The sequence below is a fragment of the Ovis canadensis genome, chromosome 25 (genome assembly GCF_042477335.2).
Source record: "Ovis canadensis isolate MfBH-ARS-UI-01 breed Bighorn chromosome 25, ARS-UI_OviCan_v2, whole genome shotgun sequence".
NCBI lineage: Eukaryota > Metazoa > Chordata > Mammalia > Artiodactyla > Bovidae > Ovis > Ovis canadensis.
Window position 1 is genome coordinate 61,214,504 of NC_091269.1, and position 17,381 is coordinate 61,231,884.

The 17,381-nt window shown below is 40.4% G+C and overlaps 1 protein-coding gene across 2 annotated transcripts in view; it reads right to left on the minus strand.

Moving 5' to 3' along the window:
- PARG (poly(ADP-ribose) glycohydrolase) overlaps positions 1–17,381 on the minus strand; it is a 116,953-nt gene that overhangs the window by 64,308 nt on the left and 35,264 nt on the right. For both annotated transcript variants that reach the window (XM_069572293.1, XM_069572292.1), the window contains exon 8: positions 2,413–2,505. In XM_069572293.1, the coding sequence (XP_069428394.1) occupies positions 2,413–2,505 (93 nt within the window). The remainder of the gene's footprint in view (positions 1–2,412; positions 2,506–17,381) is intronic.

The window sequence follows — 17,381 nt, forward strand, 5'->3', positions numbered from 1 at the left end:
ATTTTGGTTCCACCACCTGAGATGTTATAGACTACAAACCTGGGTGCTCTTGAATACACATCCCCTTAAATCCACCTTCTCTCTAAAGCACGAAGGAAGGAGCAGAGGAGAGAGGGGTCCCTATCAACAGGCTGTGCTGTGCTTAGTCACTCAGTTGCGTCAGATGCTTTGTGACCCCATGGACTGTAGCCCACAGGCTCCTCTGTCCACGGGGATTCTCCAGGCAAGAATACTGGAGCGGGTCTCCATGCCCTCCTCCAGGGGATCTTCCCAACCCAGGGATCAAACCCAGGTCTCCCGCATTGCAGGCGGATTCTTTACCATCTGGGCTACTAGGGAAGCCCAAGAATACTGGAGTGGGTAGCCTATCCCTTCTCCAGGGGATCTTCCCAACCCAGGGATTGAACCAGGGTCTCCTGCATTGCAGGTGGATTCTTTATCAGCTGAGCTACCAGGGAAGCCCCCCAAACAGACTATATTCTGTCAATTATGAACTACAGTGAATTAAAGAAGAATTTAGTTAGGCACTATGGAGAAGGAAATGGCACCCCACTCCAGTATTCTTGCTTGGATAATCCCATGGACAGAGGAGCCTGGCAGGCTACAGTCCATTGGTCACAAGGGTCGGACATGACTTTGCGCTATCTTTCTTTATGTTAGACCTCGGGAAAGAAAGATGATCTCCCTTCAGGAAGAATATAGTCTAGGGAAGCAGATATATAAAGACACAAATTACAAAATAATGTGCTAAGGATGATCTGAATAACACAAGAATGATTAACTTTGGCTGGGAGAGAAAAGTCTTCCCAAGGGGCAGAGTCCAAGAGGTAGTGAGGAATCTTATGACCTAGGGGAAAAACCAAGGAGGAAAAGAGAAAAGAATGAATATGAAATATAAGCAAGCAAATAAGTTGCAATATAAACAAGAAGAGTTGTAAAATGAACTAATGAGGTGAATTTATTGCTATGTAAAATTGGAAATGTCACAATATGATGCTAACAAATATGGCACACTGGAAAACACTCAACATTTGGAATCAGGTATTTGGACATGGCTTCTGGTTATCCCAAAGGCTATGTTTGTGTTTTCTGCGGGTGTTCCAATGACAGATTGCAATGTGTGGGACCATCCTACACCTTCAGGAACTGCTCCACCCAAACTGTCCCTAGGGCTCCTGTGGATCACCAGTGTTAGCAGAAACCTGGCTAGCATCCATGCAGCCAAGGGGCTGGCCCTAGAAATCTCAGACAGAGGCAAACTCACGCTACTGTTGCGGGAAATAGAGGAGGACAATTATGAACAATAAACCAACAATCTCTTATAACTATCTGAAAATACAGTCTACAAATTCTCTGATAATCCCCCTCCTTGAGAGGCAGAGTATGAGCTAGATGTAGTGACGAAATTCTAATAAAGAGGAAAAAATAAAGAAAGTCACAGTGTGTACCTTCAGATACAAGGTCAAAAAAGGCACTGACCCTTCCTCTCTCTCTCTCTTTTCGGTGCTTTTTCTGGGAAAGTTAGCAACCATGTCATGAGGACACCCATCAACCTAGAGTCCCATGGCAAGGAAGTAAGGCCTTCTGCCAACAGCCACGTGAGTGAGCCAGCTGAGAAGTGGCTCCTCCAGCCTCAAACCTTAGGACGACTGCAGTGCAGGCCATTACCTTGACTGCAACCAGGAGAGAGCCAAGTTAGAACCAGTCAGCTAAGCTGCTCCCAAATTCCCACCAGAATCTGAGATAATAAAATTTTCTTGCTTTAAACCACTAAATTTTAAGGTAGTTTGTTATACAGCAATAAATACAACAAAACAACACAGATTCTTTCATTTTAAAAGTTAAGAATGTATCATGGTTCATGGTTCATGGGAACAGTTTCAGTTTACAAGGTGAAAAATTTGGGAGATGGACGATGGTGCAAGTTGCCTAATAATGTGAATATATACTTAATGCTCCTGAACTGTACAGTTAAATATGGTTCTATCACAATAAAGAAGCATTTAAAAAACACATACATAAAAAGGGAAAAAAGAGTGTACGGTGAATTCATTTGCTTTACAGGAAGGAGTAGGTATTAAACCATTTTGAAGATGAAATGTTCTAAGTCGACTAGTACGTTTTGAAATACTGACTATCCTTTTTGAAAGTTAAAGACTGTTTTAAGAAGTACGAGTGAGCAAACACCGGCACTGTGAACCGAAGCTCGGAAATTGGGTGCTGCATTTTTAATGGCCTCTCGCAGCGTTCTCCTAACCTCTAACCTTCTCCCTAGCAGAGCAAAATCATCAGGCTCCGGCAAAAACTGTTTCCACCTCTCTCTTCTCTCTTTTACCTTGATAATTCAAGTTTAAACAAGATTCAACTGCGAGTCTCAAGAAAGCTACTGAGGAAGAAGTCATTTCCACCAACCTGGGTACAAATATTTGGCAGACAGAGTGCAATCTTCACCATATCAGGCAAAATGGACTGATACAAGTGCTGAGCTTCTGCTTCTTCTAGTACCTGAAAACCAACAGAATATGTTACCAGTGAATAATAACCAATGAACAAATGTCTGTTCTTAAAATTAAACTACATATCTGCTTTTCAGAGGATCCCATAAAAAGGCATATTACCATCATGGAATACACGCAAAAGTGTAACAACAGGTACAGTCAGGAACTTATAAGTTGATTTCCAAATGTATGTAATTCACCTTAATGTCCTCTGAAAAGGAATGAAGTATCCCACATGTGAAATCTCTCATATCACATCCACAACTAAATAAAATATTTGCAAAGGAAAAGCAGTACATTCTGCCCTTGGTTACTTCAACTAAAAACTATTAGACCACCAAGAACTCTTCGGAAGCCCTCAAGTGTCTACAGCCTATAATTTAAATAACTCACCATAAAAGCCACACATTGTTTCAGAGCAACTTTTACATGTCAAATCTGATCTACTGGATGGTAAACAAAAAGTTCCAGGTGACTCAGAATTTTCCTTTCACAGGGACCTTTAGGAATTTAAAACCACAATTTCTGTATCATAATTCGAAGTACAAGGAAAACGATATTTATGACCCATTTTTGTCTTATAATTTCCCATCTCTTCAATGCTTTAGAAATTACTTTAGTCTATTTAATCCAATTTTTCTCAAAACATCAGAGCAATTCTTTCAAAACAGTGAAAATGAAAACACTCTTAATTTAGACATTCTATATACACAGTCAGGATTAAACATGTATCTATCTGAAATCACATCTGAACTGGATAGATGAGGTCTCAGTTATAATCCAGTCTGATCCTGTCATTATTAAAGAGAAGAGAAAACTGAGGCCAAGGAGGTTACCCTCATTATCCTAGACTGAATATGTGAATTAGCAACTAAATCAGAACTAGAACCCAAGTGTTCTGGCCTATACTCCACGGCTCTCCCCCACTTCTCTACGTTACCATGTTTGCGACTGATGAGGATATAGACTCTTTAAAAATATCTAGATTCCCTTAGCTAAGAGGAGCTAAACTGAAATAAATATGCATTTGTCTACCTACAGCTACACACTCTATGTGTGTAAACAGAAAAAGTAGCAAAGATAATTTACAGTCACCTTGGTTTTACAAGGAAGTTTTACTATTGAGAATTTTCCTGAGACCAAAGCTTTAAAACTCAAACCTATGCGCAACTCCTTCTTTAAATTAGGACAATGGGGAAACTGATACTCAAAATGAACAGAAAGATACTTACAATTCAGAGAGTGTAGGATTCAATTAATCACAGGTATATTAAAAAAACTAAGCAAGTTAAGAACAGAAGACAATTATTAATTCTGGAGAAAACACAAAGTTGTACAAGAGTACAAAAGGAATCATATCTCAGATATGAACAGTTTTTACCATCATACTAAAAAACCAGAAAACTGATCTAACTGAAATGAATATTGTACATATAGTAGAAGAGTGGGAAAAGGAAATAAGGCTATGTTAGAGGTGGCAGGGTTAAGTAAACAGCAGATAAATCCAACAGGTCTCTAACAGGAAGCAAGCACACTGAAAAGAATAAAATGAAGGCTCAAGAGGGCTCAAAGCCTCTCCATTATAAGCCTCTTTAACGCCAATAAAGGGCTTCCCAGATGGCTCAGTGGCTAAAGACCCCACTTGCAATGCAGGAGACAAGGGTTCCATCCCTGGGTCAGGAAGATCCCCTGGAGGAGGGCATGGCAACCCAGTCCAGCGTTCTCGCCTGGGAAATCCCATGGACAGAGGAGCCTGGCGGGCCACAGTCCACGGGGTGGCAAAGGGTTGGACGCAACTGAAATGACTGAGCACAAACAATGCCAAAAAAAGGAAACCTAAATTTAAAAAGTCAAACAACAGGAAGCACTCTACTCCTTTAGAATTCTAACGTAAGCAGTAAAGATGCTTGCTTTCCTGCACCTGAAGATGCATGAAATGCAGTGATGCACTGAAGACATTCAAATTCTTCTTGGTCCTAATTTCTCTCTTTGCTTCTGAAGACACTGTGGCAATTAGAGATTCACAGAAAGTCGAGAAAACGACAGAGAGAGGCCAGTTGACTCTTCGCCCAGTGTCCCTTAGCGGCCACGTTCTGGATTAACTGTAGTACAGTTAATACTGGTACAGCATGTGGATACCGTTCTATGCTACTTTATCACACATACATCTGTTTCACCACTATCAGAATCAAGACGCGGAAGTGCTCCACTCCAGCAAGTGTCTCCCTCCTGCTACTAGTTTACAGTCCCTCCCTCCGTCCAACTCTCCCTGAACCCGAGGAAGCATCACCCTGCTGTCCATCTCTGTAATTCTGCTGTTACACAAATGGGATCATGTGGCATGTGTTTCTTTAAAGACTGAGTTTTTTACTCACCCCGTTTAACATTCTTGAGATCTATTCAAGTCCAGGACCGTATCAAGAGTTAATTCCTACTGCTGAGTAGTATTGCAGAGTTGACTACACCACCATTTGTTCAACCACTTTACCTGCTGAGGGGCATTTTGGTAGTCTTCAATTTTTGGCTATTACAAACAAAACTGCCTTTTACGTTCACCGGCCTATACTGTTGTGCCTGAAATAACTTCTTGTAAGCAGCATACAGTGTGCCATTTTTTAATCCACTCTGTAATCTGTCTTTTAATTGGTGAACGTTGATTATTTACATTTAATCACTGATATGTTAGAACTTATTAATTTTTAATTTTTTTAAATTTTACCTGCTTTCTTTTCCTTTATTCCTATGGGTTACCTGAATATATTTCAGAATTCCATTTTTATTTATCTAAACTGTATTTGAGCACATCTGTTTAAACAGATGTTTTTTAATTGGCTGCTCTAGGCATTTCTTTATATATGATTTATCACTATTCATCTTGGTGTCAACACTTCACATGCTGCAGTACAGAAATATTCCCTTCAAGGCCCTTTACCTGTCCCCATTATAATTTCAATATTTCTTTACATACACTGAGAACCACATTTGATAGTGTTGAAATTTTTGAAAACAGCAAAACAGAAAAGGTCAAAACACTATTTAGAAAACTCAAGAGGAAAACGCTACTATATTTACTATATTTTTACTCTTTCTACTATTCTTTATTTATACAGCAAGATTCCATCTTTTATCATTTCCTTTCTGTTTCAAGAAATTCCTTTACACATTCTCTTAGGACAGATCTATTAATGACAAACCGTCTTCCTTTCCTTCATCTGAGAATGTCACTGTCTGTTCTTTAGTTCTGAAGCATATTTTCAACAGATATACATTTCTCTGCTGACAGTTCGTTTCTCTTACTCCTTCAAAAATATTGTGTCATTTCTCTCTGGCCTCCGTGTTATCGATGAGAAATTCACTGTCAGTCAAACAGTTTTTGCCCTACAGGCAATGTGCCATTTCTTACTGAATGTTTTCAAAATTCTTCTCTTTGCCTTTAGTTGGAATAAGTTTGACTATGATATATCTTGGCATGGATTTCTTTGGGTTTCATGTAAGAGGTTTGCTCAGCTTCTTGATGTCTTTTATTAAGTTTGGGAAATTTTCAGCTATTATTTCTCATTTCCAGTTGCTATTTTTCATTATTGTTATTTTCTCAGCCCTGTTGCTTTTTCCTTCTCCCTTTCAGTACTAAAAAGGCACGACTGTTAGATCTTTTTAAACAGTTCCAAAGATCCTTAAACTACTTTTTCAGTCTTTTTTTGTTGTTGTTGTTCAGACTAATTCTTTTGTTCTTTTTCAAGTTCTCCGCTTCTCTCCTCAGTCGTCTCCATTCTCCACTGAGCCCATTCCACTGCCTTTGTTTAAAAAAAATCAGGTGCTATTACTTTTCGGTTCTAAAATTTCCATCGGTTCTTCTATACAGCTTCCATTTCTGCTGGGGCTGCTGTTTTTTGCTTCAGGCAGGTCTGTAATTGCTTACTGAAGGCTGCACTGACGTCCTCGTTGGATAATTCCAGCATCTGTGTTGTCTCAGGGTTGGTGTCTGCTGACTGTCTTCACATCCTAGTTGAGGTTTTCCTGCTTCTTGGTGGAGTGATTGTTATTGAAACCTGGGGATCTGGGGTATTGTTCTGAGACCTTGGATCTTTTCAAATCTGTTTTCACAGGTCTTCTGTGACACAGGAAGGAGGAGCCAGCTCACTGCCATCCGTCAGGAGTGAAAACTCTGCCGCCCTCCATAATTCCCAGGGCAGGGAGGGGAGACGCACCTTGATACCTCTAGGGGGGTGGGCCGGGGGCAACTCTGCTGCCCCAGGTGATTCCCAGAGCGGGGAGGGGAGATGCATCTTGATACCTCTGGAGGGGGCAGCGCTGCAGAGGGTGAGAGTTCTGGCTCCCCACCAGGCCTCTGTTGATACCACCCTGGTGCCCACAGCCCCACAGACTCTAGCTGGTCAGTTTAACTCCACCTTTCAGCTATATTTAGTAGGAGGGATAAAGAGAAGTGTCTATCCAAACATTCTTAACCTAAAGACCTTTACCCTCAAGTGACTAAAGAGGCTGACAGCTTCTCCTTTCGGTACCTGTCCTTGTCTTTTAAAACTGACACATGAGTAGCTGCAGCCACAAGCTTGTGCTGACCGTCACAAGCTTTAAAATATCACTTATTTATCTGATGAAGCATCACTGCACAGGACTTCTTCACAACTGTCAACACTTCAGACCTATGTCTAATGTGGCTTTGAAAATACAAATGAGATGATAAAAAATGTCATTTGAGAACGTAACCAACCCAACTACCATTTTAGATGGAATGCATAATTTAAAAAACTAGTGTGATCTTATGCCCTCCCATATATTATTAACATCTTCATGCAAATCTTAACATTTTACAAATTGATATTTATTTTTTAATATAAATTTATTTATTTTAATTGGAGGTTAATTACTTTACAATATTGTATTGGTTTTGCCGTACATCAACATGAATCTTATTAATCCACATAATGTATTAATCTATACAATGCAAACCAAGATATAAGTAACAAACAGCTTTAAAAATTTAAATCATTGCCTAACTTCAAGGGAAGTAAGAGGCTTAAACATAAATACTTATTTATATCATATATTACTTATAACAATAATGATGAAGATGATCATAAAGAAATTAAGCATTTGCATGGTGATAAATGGAAAGCTTCATTCAATTCTCCCTGCCCTCTACTGGACAGTCTGCACAGATAATCACATATGGCAACTGTGTGTGTGTGTGTGTGCGCCCGTGTGTCCATACTGTCAGTTTATTCTCGTCCCAAAAGTTGACTATGTATATGCTTCATTCAGAACTGATACAAAGATTTTCAAAGTTATGATGCTATTTTACCCATTTCCGCCCTTTTACAGATCTGTTCATCCACTCAACTGGAGAGTAAATGTTTAAGTGTCCATTATACGCCAGACACCATGCCAGCACTGCCAACAGGACTGGAAACAGTAATGGGCGTGATCACGGACCTCGCGAATCTCAGAGCAGGAAGTCTTGCGCTCTTTCTGTGATCCCCTCAATACATCAGCCCTCACCCTGAAGGACAGTAATTACTGCAGTTTCGTCACAGTGACCCTGAAGAAGCTATCTTTCTTCCTCAGCAGGCACAAGCACGGACAACAACTCAAACAGAGCAGCTGGGTTTGCAAAGGTCAGAGCACGACGAAGCCTTAAACACCCAGCAGCACACACACAGAAAATGAGCTTGCACTTGTTTCTTCTTCCTCAGAACGCCTGGTCAACTAAACCAAGCCTGTGAACTGTGCTCTGATACTAAAGACATATTCATATGCGACTAAGTACAGAAGCCGGTACACGGCAAGTACTGAAGAAATAATACTATAGAATGTTGAATGAGTAAGTGAAAACTGTAGCCAGTAAAATCAGCAAAATAGTGTTATTTTTAAAAGGGGGAAAATTTCCATAGATCTGCTTCTTCAGTTCATAGGAAACAGCTTTTTAATCAGTCACAAATCAACAAATATAATAAACACTTCAAGTCACACCATTTTATCTACTGATGTGTACCCAAGTAGTTCCTAGTAAAATTGTTAAAAGTTACTAACATTCTTTAATAAAAAATTTCAAAGAAGTTTATATAAGAAGTCTCGAACATGAAATTTTATTAATAATTTTTAATATAAAAAGTATTTCATCCCAAAATCTAAATAGAGAACAGGAAAAACTCATAGCCCTACGATCCCAAAGTTAATATAACCATTTAAGTTTTTGTTATGCTTAGGTACTTATCTACCTTCTAACATAGAAAAAATCACTTAAAAGCACATTATTCTAACAGTTGTATAGTTTTTCCATTAGACAAAAGAACTTTCCACTTTGCCATCACCAGAAACAACATGTTTGTTTAAAAAATCATGTACTTTCACTGTATAAAATGAATATAAACAAAAAGAAAACAAATACAACTCACAAGCCCAATATCAAGATATATACTGCTAACATTTTGGCATACATCTTTCTAGTTTGTATTCTGTTTTCATTTATATTGTGAACATTTTCTTGTATAAATAAATATAATCCTACATCACTATTTTCAATAGCTGAATATTATTATATAATTCAGACATACCATAACTTATTTCCCAACCTAACTCTCTTATGATAGATTTACAGGTTGTTGCCAATTTTCTACTCTTATAATTACCATTGTAATGAATATCCTTGTACACACATCTTTCTGCCAACTATCTGAATATCTCTATAAGAGAAAATGCTATGGTGAAAAACAGGCTTTTTTTTTAGTTTTTTGATACATGCTACCAATTTATATTCTGGTAAAATTCTGTATAAGAAAGTACTCAGCTCCATCTTATTGTGAATTCTCATTCTTGTTTCATTTGCAATTTGATAGACTAAACTGACACCACTATTATTTTCTGTTTCTTTGATTATTAATGCTGTTGTACTTTTTATCCCTATAGATACAAACCCCTGAGACGAGCCTTAACCCTTCTTTTCCATTAATTTTTTAAGTAACATGTGAATGCATTCTAGCTTACAAATGTCAAACAATGCAGATGAAGTCAAATCCCCAATTCCTATTCCTGCTGACTGTCCGAAGACGTAAACAGATGCTTGTCTTTTCCCCAAACTTCTTCTAGGCATTTCTACATATGTGCACACAGAAATTAAGAGGTTACACGAATTTTTAAACTAAATGGTATACCATATATTTTTGCAACTTGTTTCTTGCCTTAAAAGAAAGTCATCTTTCCATGTGATAGAATGATAAATGCTATGCAGTGCTTTCCACAGTATAGATATACAATTTTCTTCACCATTCCCAACTGGTGATAATCACTTTTCCAGCATTATGAAAAATATAAAAGGTACAGCAAAGCTAAAACAACTATACACTGTGCTTCTGTGCTCAGTCGTGTCCGACTCTTTGCAACCCCATGGACTGCAGCCCGCCAGGCTCCTCTGTCTATGGGGATTCTCCAGGCAAGAATATGGAGAGCGTTGCCATGCCCTCCTCCAGGGGATCTTCCCAACCCAGGGATCAAACCCAGGTCTCCTGCATTGCAGGTGATTCTTTACCATCTGAGCCACAGGGGAAGCCCAAGAATATTGGAGCGGGTAGCTATCCCTTCTCCCGGGGATCTTCCTGACCCAGGACTAGAACTGGGGTCTCCTGCACAGCAGGCAGATTCTTCACCAGCTGAGCTACCAGGGAAGCACGCACATACCTATAGGATAGCACTTATTTTGGCTTATTAAAATTATTTATTTACATTTTTTCTCCTCTCCTTCTCTAATCCGTGACACTGCAAATGGAAGGATTGCATTGTACACATTGTGTATCCTGCTGCTGCTGCTAAGCCGCTTCAGTCGTGTTCGACTCTGTGCGACCCCAGAGACGGCAGCCGGGATTCTCCAGGCAGAACACTGGAGTGGGGTGCCGTTTCCTTCTCCAATGCAAGAAAGTGAGAAGTGAAAGTGAAGTCACTCATTCTAGTACCATGCATAAAATTTAGTACTCATTATTTGTTGAATAGAGATCAGGAAAATTTTAAAATTACGTTTTATCCTGTGAATATCAATGCAAAATAGAAAGCATAAAAATATCTGGAGAGACTGAAGCTCAAAGAAGGTAAAGCCAATTTTTCCACATTCAAACTTAGTGGCATACACTGGGACTCGATGACAGAGCCTCTCTCCCCAGGTTCACAAGTAAAGGTCTGTTAGAGAACAGAGCACTCAGCCAAGAAAGCGGAGCAGAAGACTACAGTCATAGGCCAGACCTGCATCTACTTTCTGCATGAACATAGCAAAATCCCCAAATTCTTTATTTCCTCATCCCTAATACGGATAATTTGAACTCTGTTTAACTTACAGAGTTAGGAAGGCTCAGATATAACAGTGTTTAACAAATTCTAAAGACTCATATATAAATGCAAAGTATTATTATCTAATGGGCCAGTAATTTACAACCTTTCTGGAGCCTCCTCTTTCTTTCAACACCCCCACATCAATTAACTGCCAAGTCCTGCTGATCGATCCAGCAGGGCCTCATATATTCATCGCCTCCTCTTAATCACTACTAAACTACCCTGACTCAGCCCCTCATCCAGTCTCACCAAGATTACGACAATAATCTAACTGCTGCCCTGCTGCTAGCCCACCTTCAGTTTCAGCCCAAGTACACCCCAGTGTGTCCTTGTTCCACTGGAAAGCTTTCAATGGCTTTTCCTATCTTTTCAGTACAGTATCAACTCCCTGAATTAATAATCAAGCTCTCTGGCCCTAGATCCGTATCCAGTCTTACCACACACGCTCTCTCTCCCTCTCTCACAACCTTCTGTGCATTTTACACACTAGACATTTCTGCAATTCACTCTTCTCTAGCACCTACATGTGCTTCCACAAGTAAGATCTGTGCTACGCCTAGAATATCCTTCCTACTCGAAACCCTACCTAACTTTCCAACGTCTTGCTCAAACACCGCACTGCTTCAACATCTACCCAAACTGACTCACCAGCTACAAGATAACTCTGCCTCTTATAATTTAATTCTATGATTTTCATAAGACCCTTAAGACTTCCTGCTTTATATTGTAGTTATTTATGGACAAGTGTTCTAGTGCTTGTATGAAAGTTCCTTTCATACAAGACTGACACTAATTCACTATGCTGGAACACAGTCACATGTAATCTTCTTGGTAAAAATTCTTGTTAAACTAACTGACACTTTCTATCACAGCTAGGTGATTTTACAAAGCTTCTCCTCTGCCTCCTCTCTACTGCCTGTAAGAATCTCCCTCACTTAGGACAAGGTCTTTTTTTTTCCTGAAGTAAATTAAACTGTATATGAACTGGGTTTTCTATAATATGCCTCAAAAAACTTACTGGAACTAACTCAAGAGCTTCCCAAGTCTGAAAGAGGTTCATATTTCAAAATTTAAAAAGAAAGAACATAAGTCAGAAGTCTTAAGATCATGCAGATCCACCTACTCTTCAGGCATGGTTTTAGACTACAAAAATTAAACGTTAGAGAAAAAAATAATTATGGCATTAAAATATGTAAGGATAAAAAATCGACTGGAGAAGGTGAATATTTCTAACATTTATTTGTGTGCGATTCAGGCTGACACTTTGAAGAGAAGAATGTGACAGCTTACAAGAAAACAAGCGCACGCATTCCCCTTAATTTCTGAAAGCTCATGCAAGTTTGACAGGCCAGCCACAGGGTGATCTCTCATGTGTATCACCCATGACAATGATGGCTTCAATAAAAATTCTCTCCAAATTTTAATAAGGCCCAATTGGTTTTCAGGAAATAGCCAGTCTAACATTTTCATATTTAAGAAGGCATACTTCACAAATTAGTGAGCTAATTTATGGACTTACAAATAAGACTTCCAAAATTTTTTTCTCATGGCAACAAAAGAGGTACGAAATGAAGGTGGTGGCAGAGGGCCAGGTGACCTGAAAGGCTGAGTGCTAACAAGGGCCAGCAGTGGCCACTCCGCAGAGAGGACTGTGCTGAGGAGCATCCTGGCTCTCGATCGCCCTTTGCTTCGGTTTCCTCTTCAAACAGCTATTAAGAGCTTCCTAAGTAATTTTCAAAATGCTATGGACTCAAATCTGAGAGGCACTGATAAAAATCACAGCTCATTACAAGCATGTGAAAAGGTTTGCTTTAAAGATAGTACAGAAGAGTCTTTAACGTATTTATCATGTAACTTACACTGGAAATACCCTGTATTTGTCGTTACCCTGACAGTTGCCTAATATGGGACAGATCAGGCTGCTATACACTCTTTTCCTCCCCATTAGAGGCTGCCAGCAGGAGAAAAACAGTGCTAAGCATTAGAAGCTCCTTTTATTCTTTTTCTTTCCCCCACGGGAAGGAAGGATTTATTATCACTTGCAGCAGGTAAGGAGACTATCAGGGTCTTTCCCAAAGCAGCGTCTCTAGAATCTCTTTTCACTCTCAATCTCTAACCCCACCACCACACACTCATCAGGCAGCAAATGGGCGAGTGGGGATGGGGTGAGAGCGAGCCCTTCTGCAGGCCTTCGCCTCAGCTCTACTTCCACTCTCCCAATCTCTGCTCCGCTTCTCAGGATAGAGCTCATCTCAGGAAACTAGCCGTCAGCAGCTCAAAACTCACAGGCTTTCATAGATGGGCATGGAAAATCCACCGTCGTATGCTCCAAAACCCAGATAATCAACAGCTAATTTGGGAACACAGTAACTTCAGGAAGAATACTGTCAGCCAGTTCTTTAAACAAAATGTACCCCTAATCAAAACCAGTCACACCATTTCCTACACAAATTTCATTAGATTAAACATTAAGAATAAAATTGTGTAGGTTTACGACACATAAAGGAAGCTCTTCTCCGAACAGTAATCTCTTTTTTCATGCTAATAATAAAATGCCAAAGTGTTCTTGTCATAGGATAAAACATAGTAACACATTCTCATTATCTTCTGCCTCCTAGAAGAATTTACTTCTCAAGACTGATACTGTAAATGATTATTCTTTAGGGAGGGATCTCAGACTAACACAAGATGCTCCGGAAGGTCTTTCTCATCTCTCACTCCTATTACTGTATGACTACATGGCCATAACCATCAATCATTTTAGCAAACACCACCAAACCACAAGGCTATTACACACACACCAACAGATATTTTCAATACCATACAGTCACACTACTATCCATCTTTTATAGACAAGCAATCACACTCAGCATGACAAGATTTCAGAGACATAACTGATGGTTAATGTTGAAGTCCTGAAAGCAAAATGAACTTAGTTTGTCTAAGAAATGTAAGTGAACAATAATTCATTTCTTTTACTACAGTCAACAGTTTTAAATGTAATAAAAATATTTTTGAAATATAAGAAATACTTTAAAGTTACTTATTTTTACTTCTAATTTTCAAGATAGTTCAGTGATAGGTTCTCACACTCACACTAGGAAAATAATTTGCCAAACTAATCAAGTAATGTGCATATATACATATTGTAATGCTTAATCCTTAATTTATCTCTTAAATTATCCAGTATGAATTAATAGCCGATATTATAGTCCAAGGAAATCCCCCATAGTTTACTGTAAGGAACCCATCTGCAATGCAGGAGCTGCAGGACACAGCAACCTACTCCAGTATCCTTGCCTGAAAAACCGCACGGCGAGAGGAGCCTGGTGGGCTACAGTCCAAAGGGTCACAAAGAGTCAGACACGACTGAAGGACTAAGCAGACACACAGGTTCTCCTTCCCACTTCACTCTAGTTAACTAGGTGGAAACGTATTTCTCAAAAGGTTTGAGGGCACCCCCTGGTGGCAGACTTTGGGGAGGAAAAAAGAAAAGGAAAAAAAGCACAAACGCCGTTACAAAGAAAATACTCTTTTAAGAAACTGACCAAGTTCTACTCAACAACTCAATTATTCCAATAACATCCAATCCGGAAAAAATTCCAAGTGTGATCAAAGAATGCTGGGTAATCTCTGGAGCTTCCTATAAGGAGATCTGACCAGTAGTAGCTTTTAGCTAGTGGGACTAGTAAGAAGTCAGAGGCAGAAGAAACCTTCAAGATCGTTTAGTCCAGGGCAGACACAGCCCTGTCCAAGACAGCAGCCGCCACCCACATGTGTTGGCTGGGCACGTGAAACGCGCCTGGAGTGACTGAGCAACCTCATTTCAAATTCTATTTCACTTCAATTAATTTTCACTTAAACAGTCACATACTATAGTCATAACAGCTACTGGCTATTGTTTGGACAGCACAGATCTGGTCCTACCTGCTACTCCACCCCAGTGAAATAGTCACCGAGGAATGCAAGGAAGCGTCAATGTTCCCAAACGTTCAGCTGGACGGTGAAAATGCATAGGACTAAACCTGCGCCTATCTGTGTGCCGGGTTTTAAATGCTCCTGATTTTAACCCACTACATCGGGTTACTTTTTGTTAACTGCAGTTCATTTGAAGATACAGATGGTTTGAAAATGGTAATATATTCTTTCGGAAATAAATTTTGGCTTCATAGCCTATAAGAACTGAAGGAATGTGCCAACTGATGGAGCATTTAGTCACAACAAGTGGAACAGATGACGAGCTCAGGCTCAACTCAAGCTAGACTCTTGCTTAAGTCTTCATCTAGACTTAACATTCACTCAACCTAATGAATGTTATCTAGGACATTCATTCTTTCCTTATATACAGAAAATCCCGAACTGTGCGTTAGCTGTGCTCAGGAATCCAACAAAGAGAACGGCCCAGCTGACCCGCCTCTACTTTGCAGTTAACTCAAGTTAAGTTATACTGTTAGCAGTATGCTGACATTTAGCTCAAGCATATATTGAGTGTCCACTTTACCCAAGACATCATACTGTGCACTGTGAGGAACAAACAGAGAGGTGGACAGTGCAATCCAAGCTCAGTGTCCTCTAGAAACTGAGTACATTTTAGGGTAGAAATCCCATATAAATTGGAGAAGGAGATGGCAACCCACTCCAGTGTTCTTACCTGGAGACCCCCAGGGACGGGGGAGCCTGGAGGGCTGCCGTCTGTGGGGTCGCACAGAGTCGGACACAACTGAAGCGACTTAGCAATCCCATATAAACAGAAATAAGGGCTATAGGTACACGCCTCACCTTCCCTCTACCAAATGCCAATCTCAAATGGTCAACTACCACGTTCCACAAGTCGTTTCTAAATCTTTTCAATAAAAGACGAGGGCTTGAGATCCACATCTGTGTGTCTCCCTTAAATTCACGGAAGTTAAGTTTAAGAAACACTAACTGAGCATCAGCCATAAGTTAGAGGACACTAAGACGCCCGGGAAACGTCAGCTTCACGAAGGACGCACACATTTCATAGACAGACCATGTACTACGTGGCAAGTGCCTGGAGGCAGGCACAGGTACCACTGTGAGCACGGAACAGAGTTTTGGGAGAGGCTGGGAGGACAGAAAAGAGTTTGCAGAGGAGGTGGACACTGAGCTCTGTCTGGAAGGATGGATGAAGAGCAAGACAACAGTGTGCCGGAGAGCTATAAGCAGGGAGGAGTCTCTAGGATTTCAGGACTGGAGCAGGAAGGTAGCAAGAAGGAACGCCGGAGAAGCGGGGGCGGCAAGGCCACGGGAGGGCACACACATCATCCAACAGAACTGAGAACACACGAGCTGCCACACAGGGTTTCAAGATACATGCTTTGGAGAGCTCACTGTGTGTGAGCAGCGTAACGGATGGCCTGGAAGGGACCACCAGCGGACAGAGAGAGGGGCCAGCTGGATGAATGCAGCAATATACCATCTGAGTCATGGTGACAGCAAGGATCAGACAAGGGTAACAGAAAGAGAGGTGCGTCTCAAGCGGTGTTTAGGAGATGAATTATGTCTTAATAGAAGGAGTGGACAGAGAGAAGGAGCTTAAGATAAAAGAGCTCTGAGTGTGCTAAGCACTAAGTGGTACTGAAAGCTCTCGGCACTACGTTAAATGACTGGGGCATAACAAAGAACAAATCACAGCCTCCTTCAAGGAAGGGTATGGGAGATGGACAAGTAAAAAGCCAATAACAGAAGTGACAGCTACCCTGAACACTAAGAGACAAGCAAGCGTTAACCAAGCATCAGGGGACAAGGACGAGGCCGGAAAAGAACCAGCGACAAGCGTTCCTAAAGTATAATTAATTCTGTTCTGGACCTGCTAAGTTTGAGGAACGGAATAAAACTGGCTTTTCCTTTGAATATCAAGTAAAAAAATGAATGAAGAATTCTGAAAATCCAAAATGAAAAAATGAAAGATCCTACCTTTTAGATGGTCTCAGATCTCTCAGGGAGGTGTGAAGTAGGAGCAGGTAGATAGCAGCATATGGGCCAAGACCCGAAAAACAAAACCATTCAGAACCACAGAATGAAGAGGAGATACATAAAAGACGGTACAAAGAACCAAAGGCCAAGTTAAGATTCAATAACGTGAAGTCTCAGTCAGGCCCATTAATAAGATTTATGATTTATTTCCTGCATTTCTCCTTCCCTTCTTTACTTTTTCAAAGTAAAGCCCTCTATATGTCAAGAGCAAAGGAAACAGGTAACCGGATGCTACCAGAGCTGGAAACTAGCAGAAACCAAAGGTGAACGAGGAACTAGATTTTCAAAGGACACTACAGTGGACCCTTGAACAATGCAGGAGTTAGGAGTGCCAACCCTCTGCATAGTCGAAAACCTGCATATAATTTATACTTGGCGCTGTGTATCCAACTGAGCTATCAGAGAAAGACATGGGAATACCAGACCACCTGACCTGCCTCTTGAGAAATCTGTGTGCAGGTCAAGAAGCAACAGTTAGAACTGGACATGGAAAAACAGACTGGTTCCAAATCGGGAAAGGAGTATGTTAAGGCTGTATATTGTCACCCT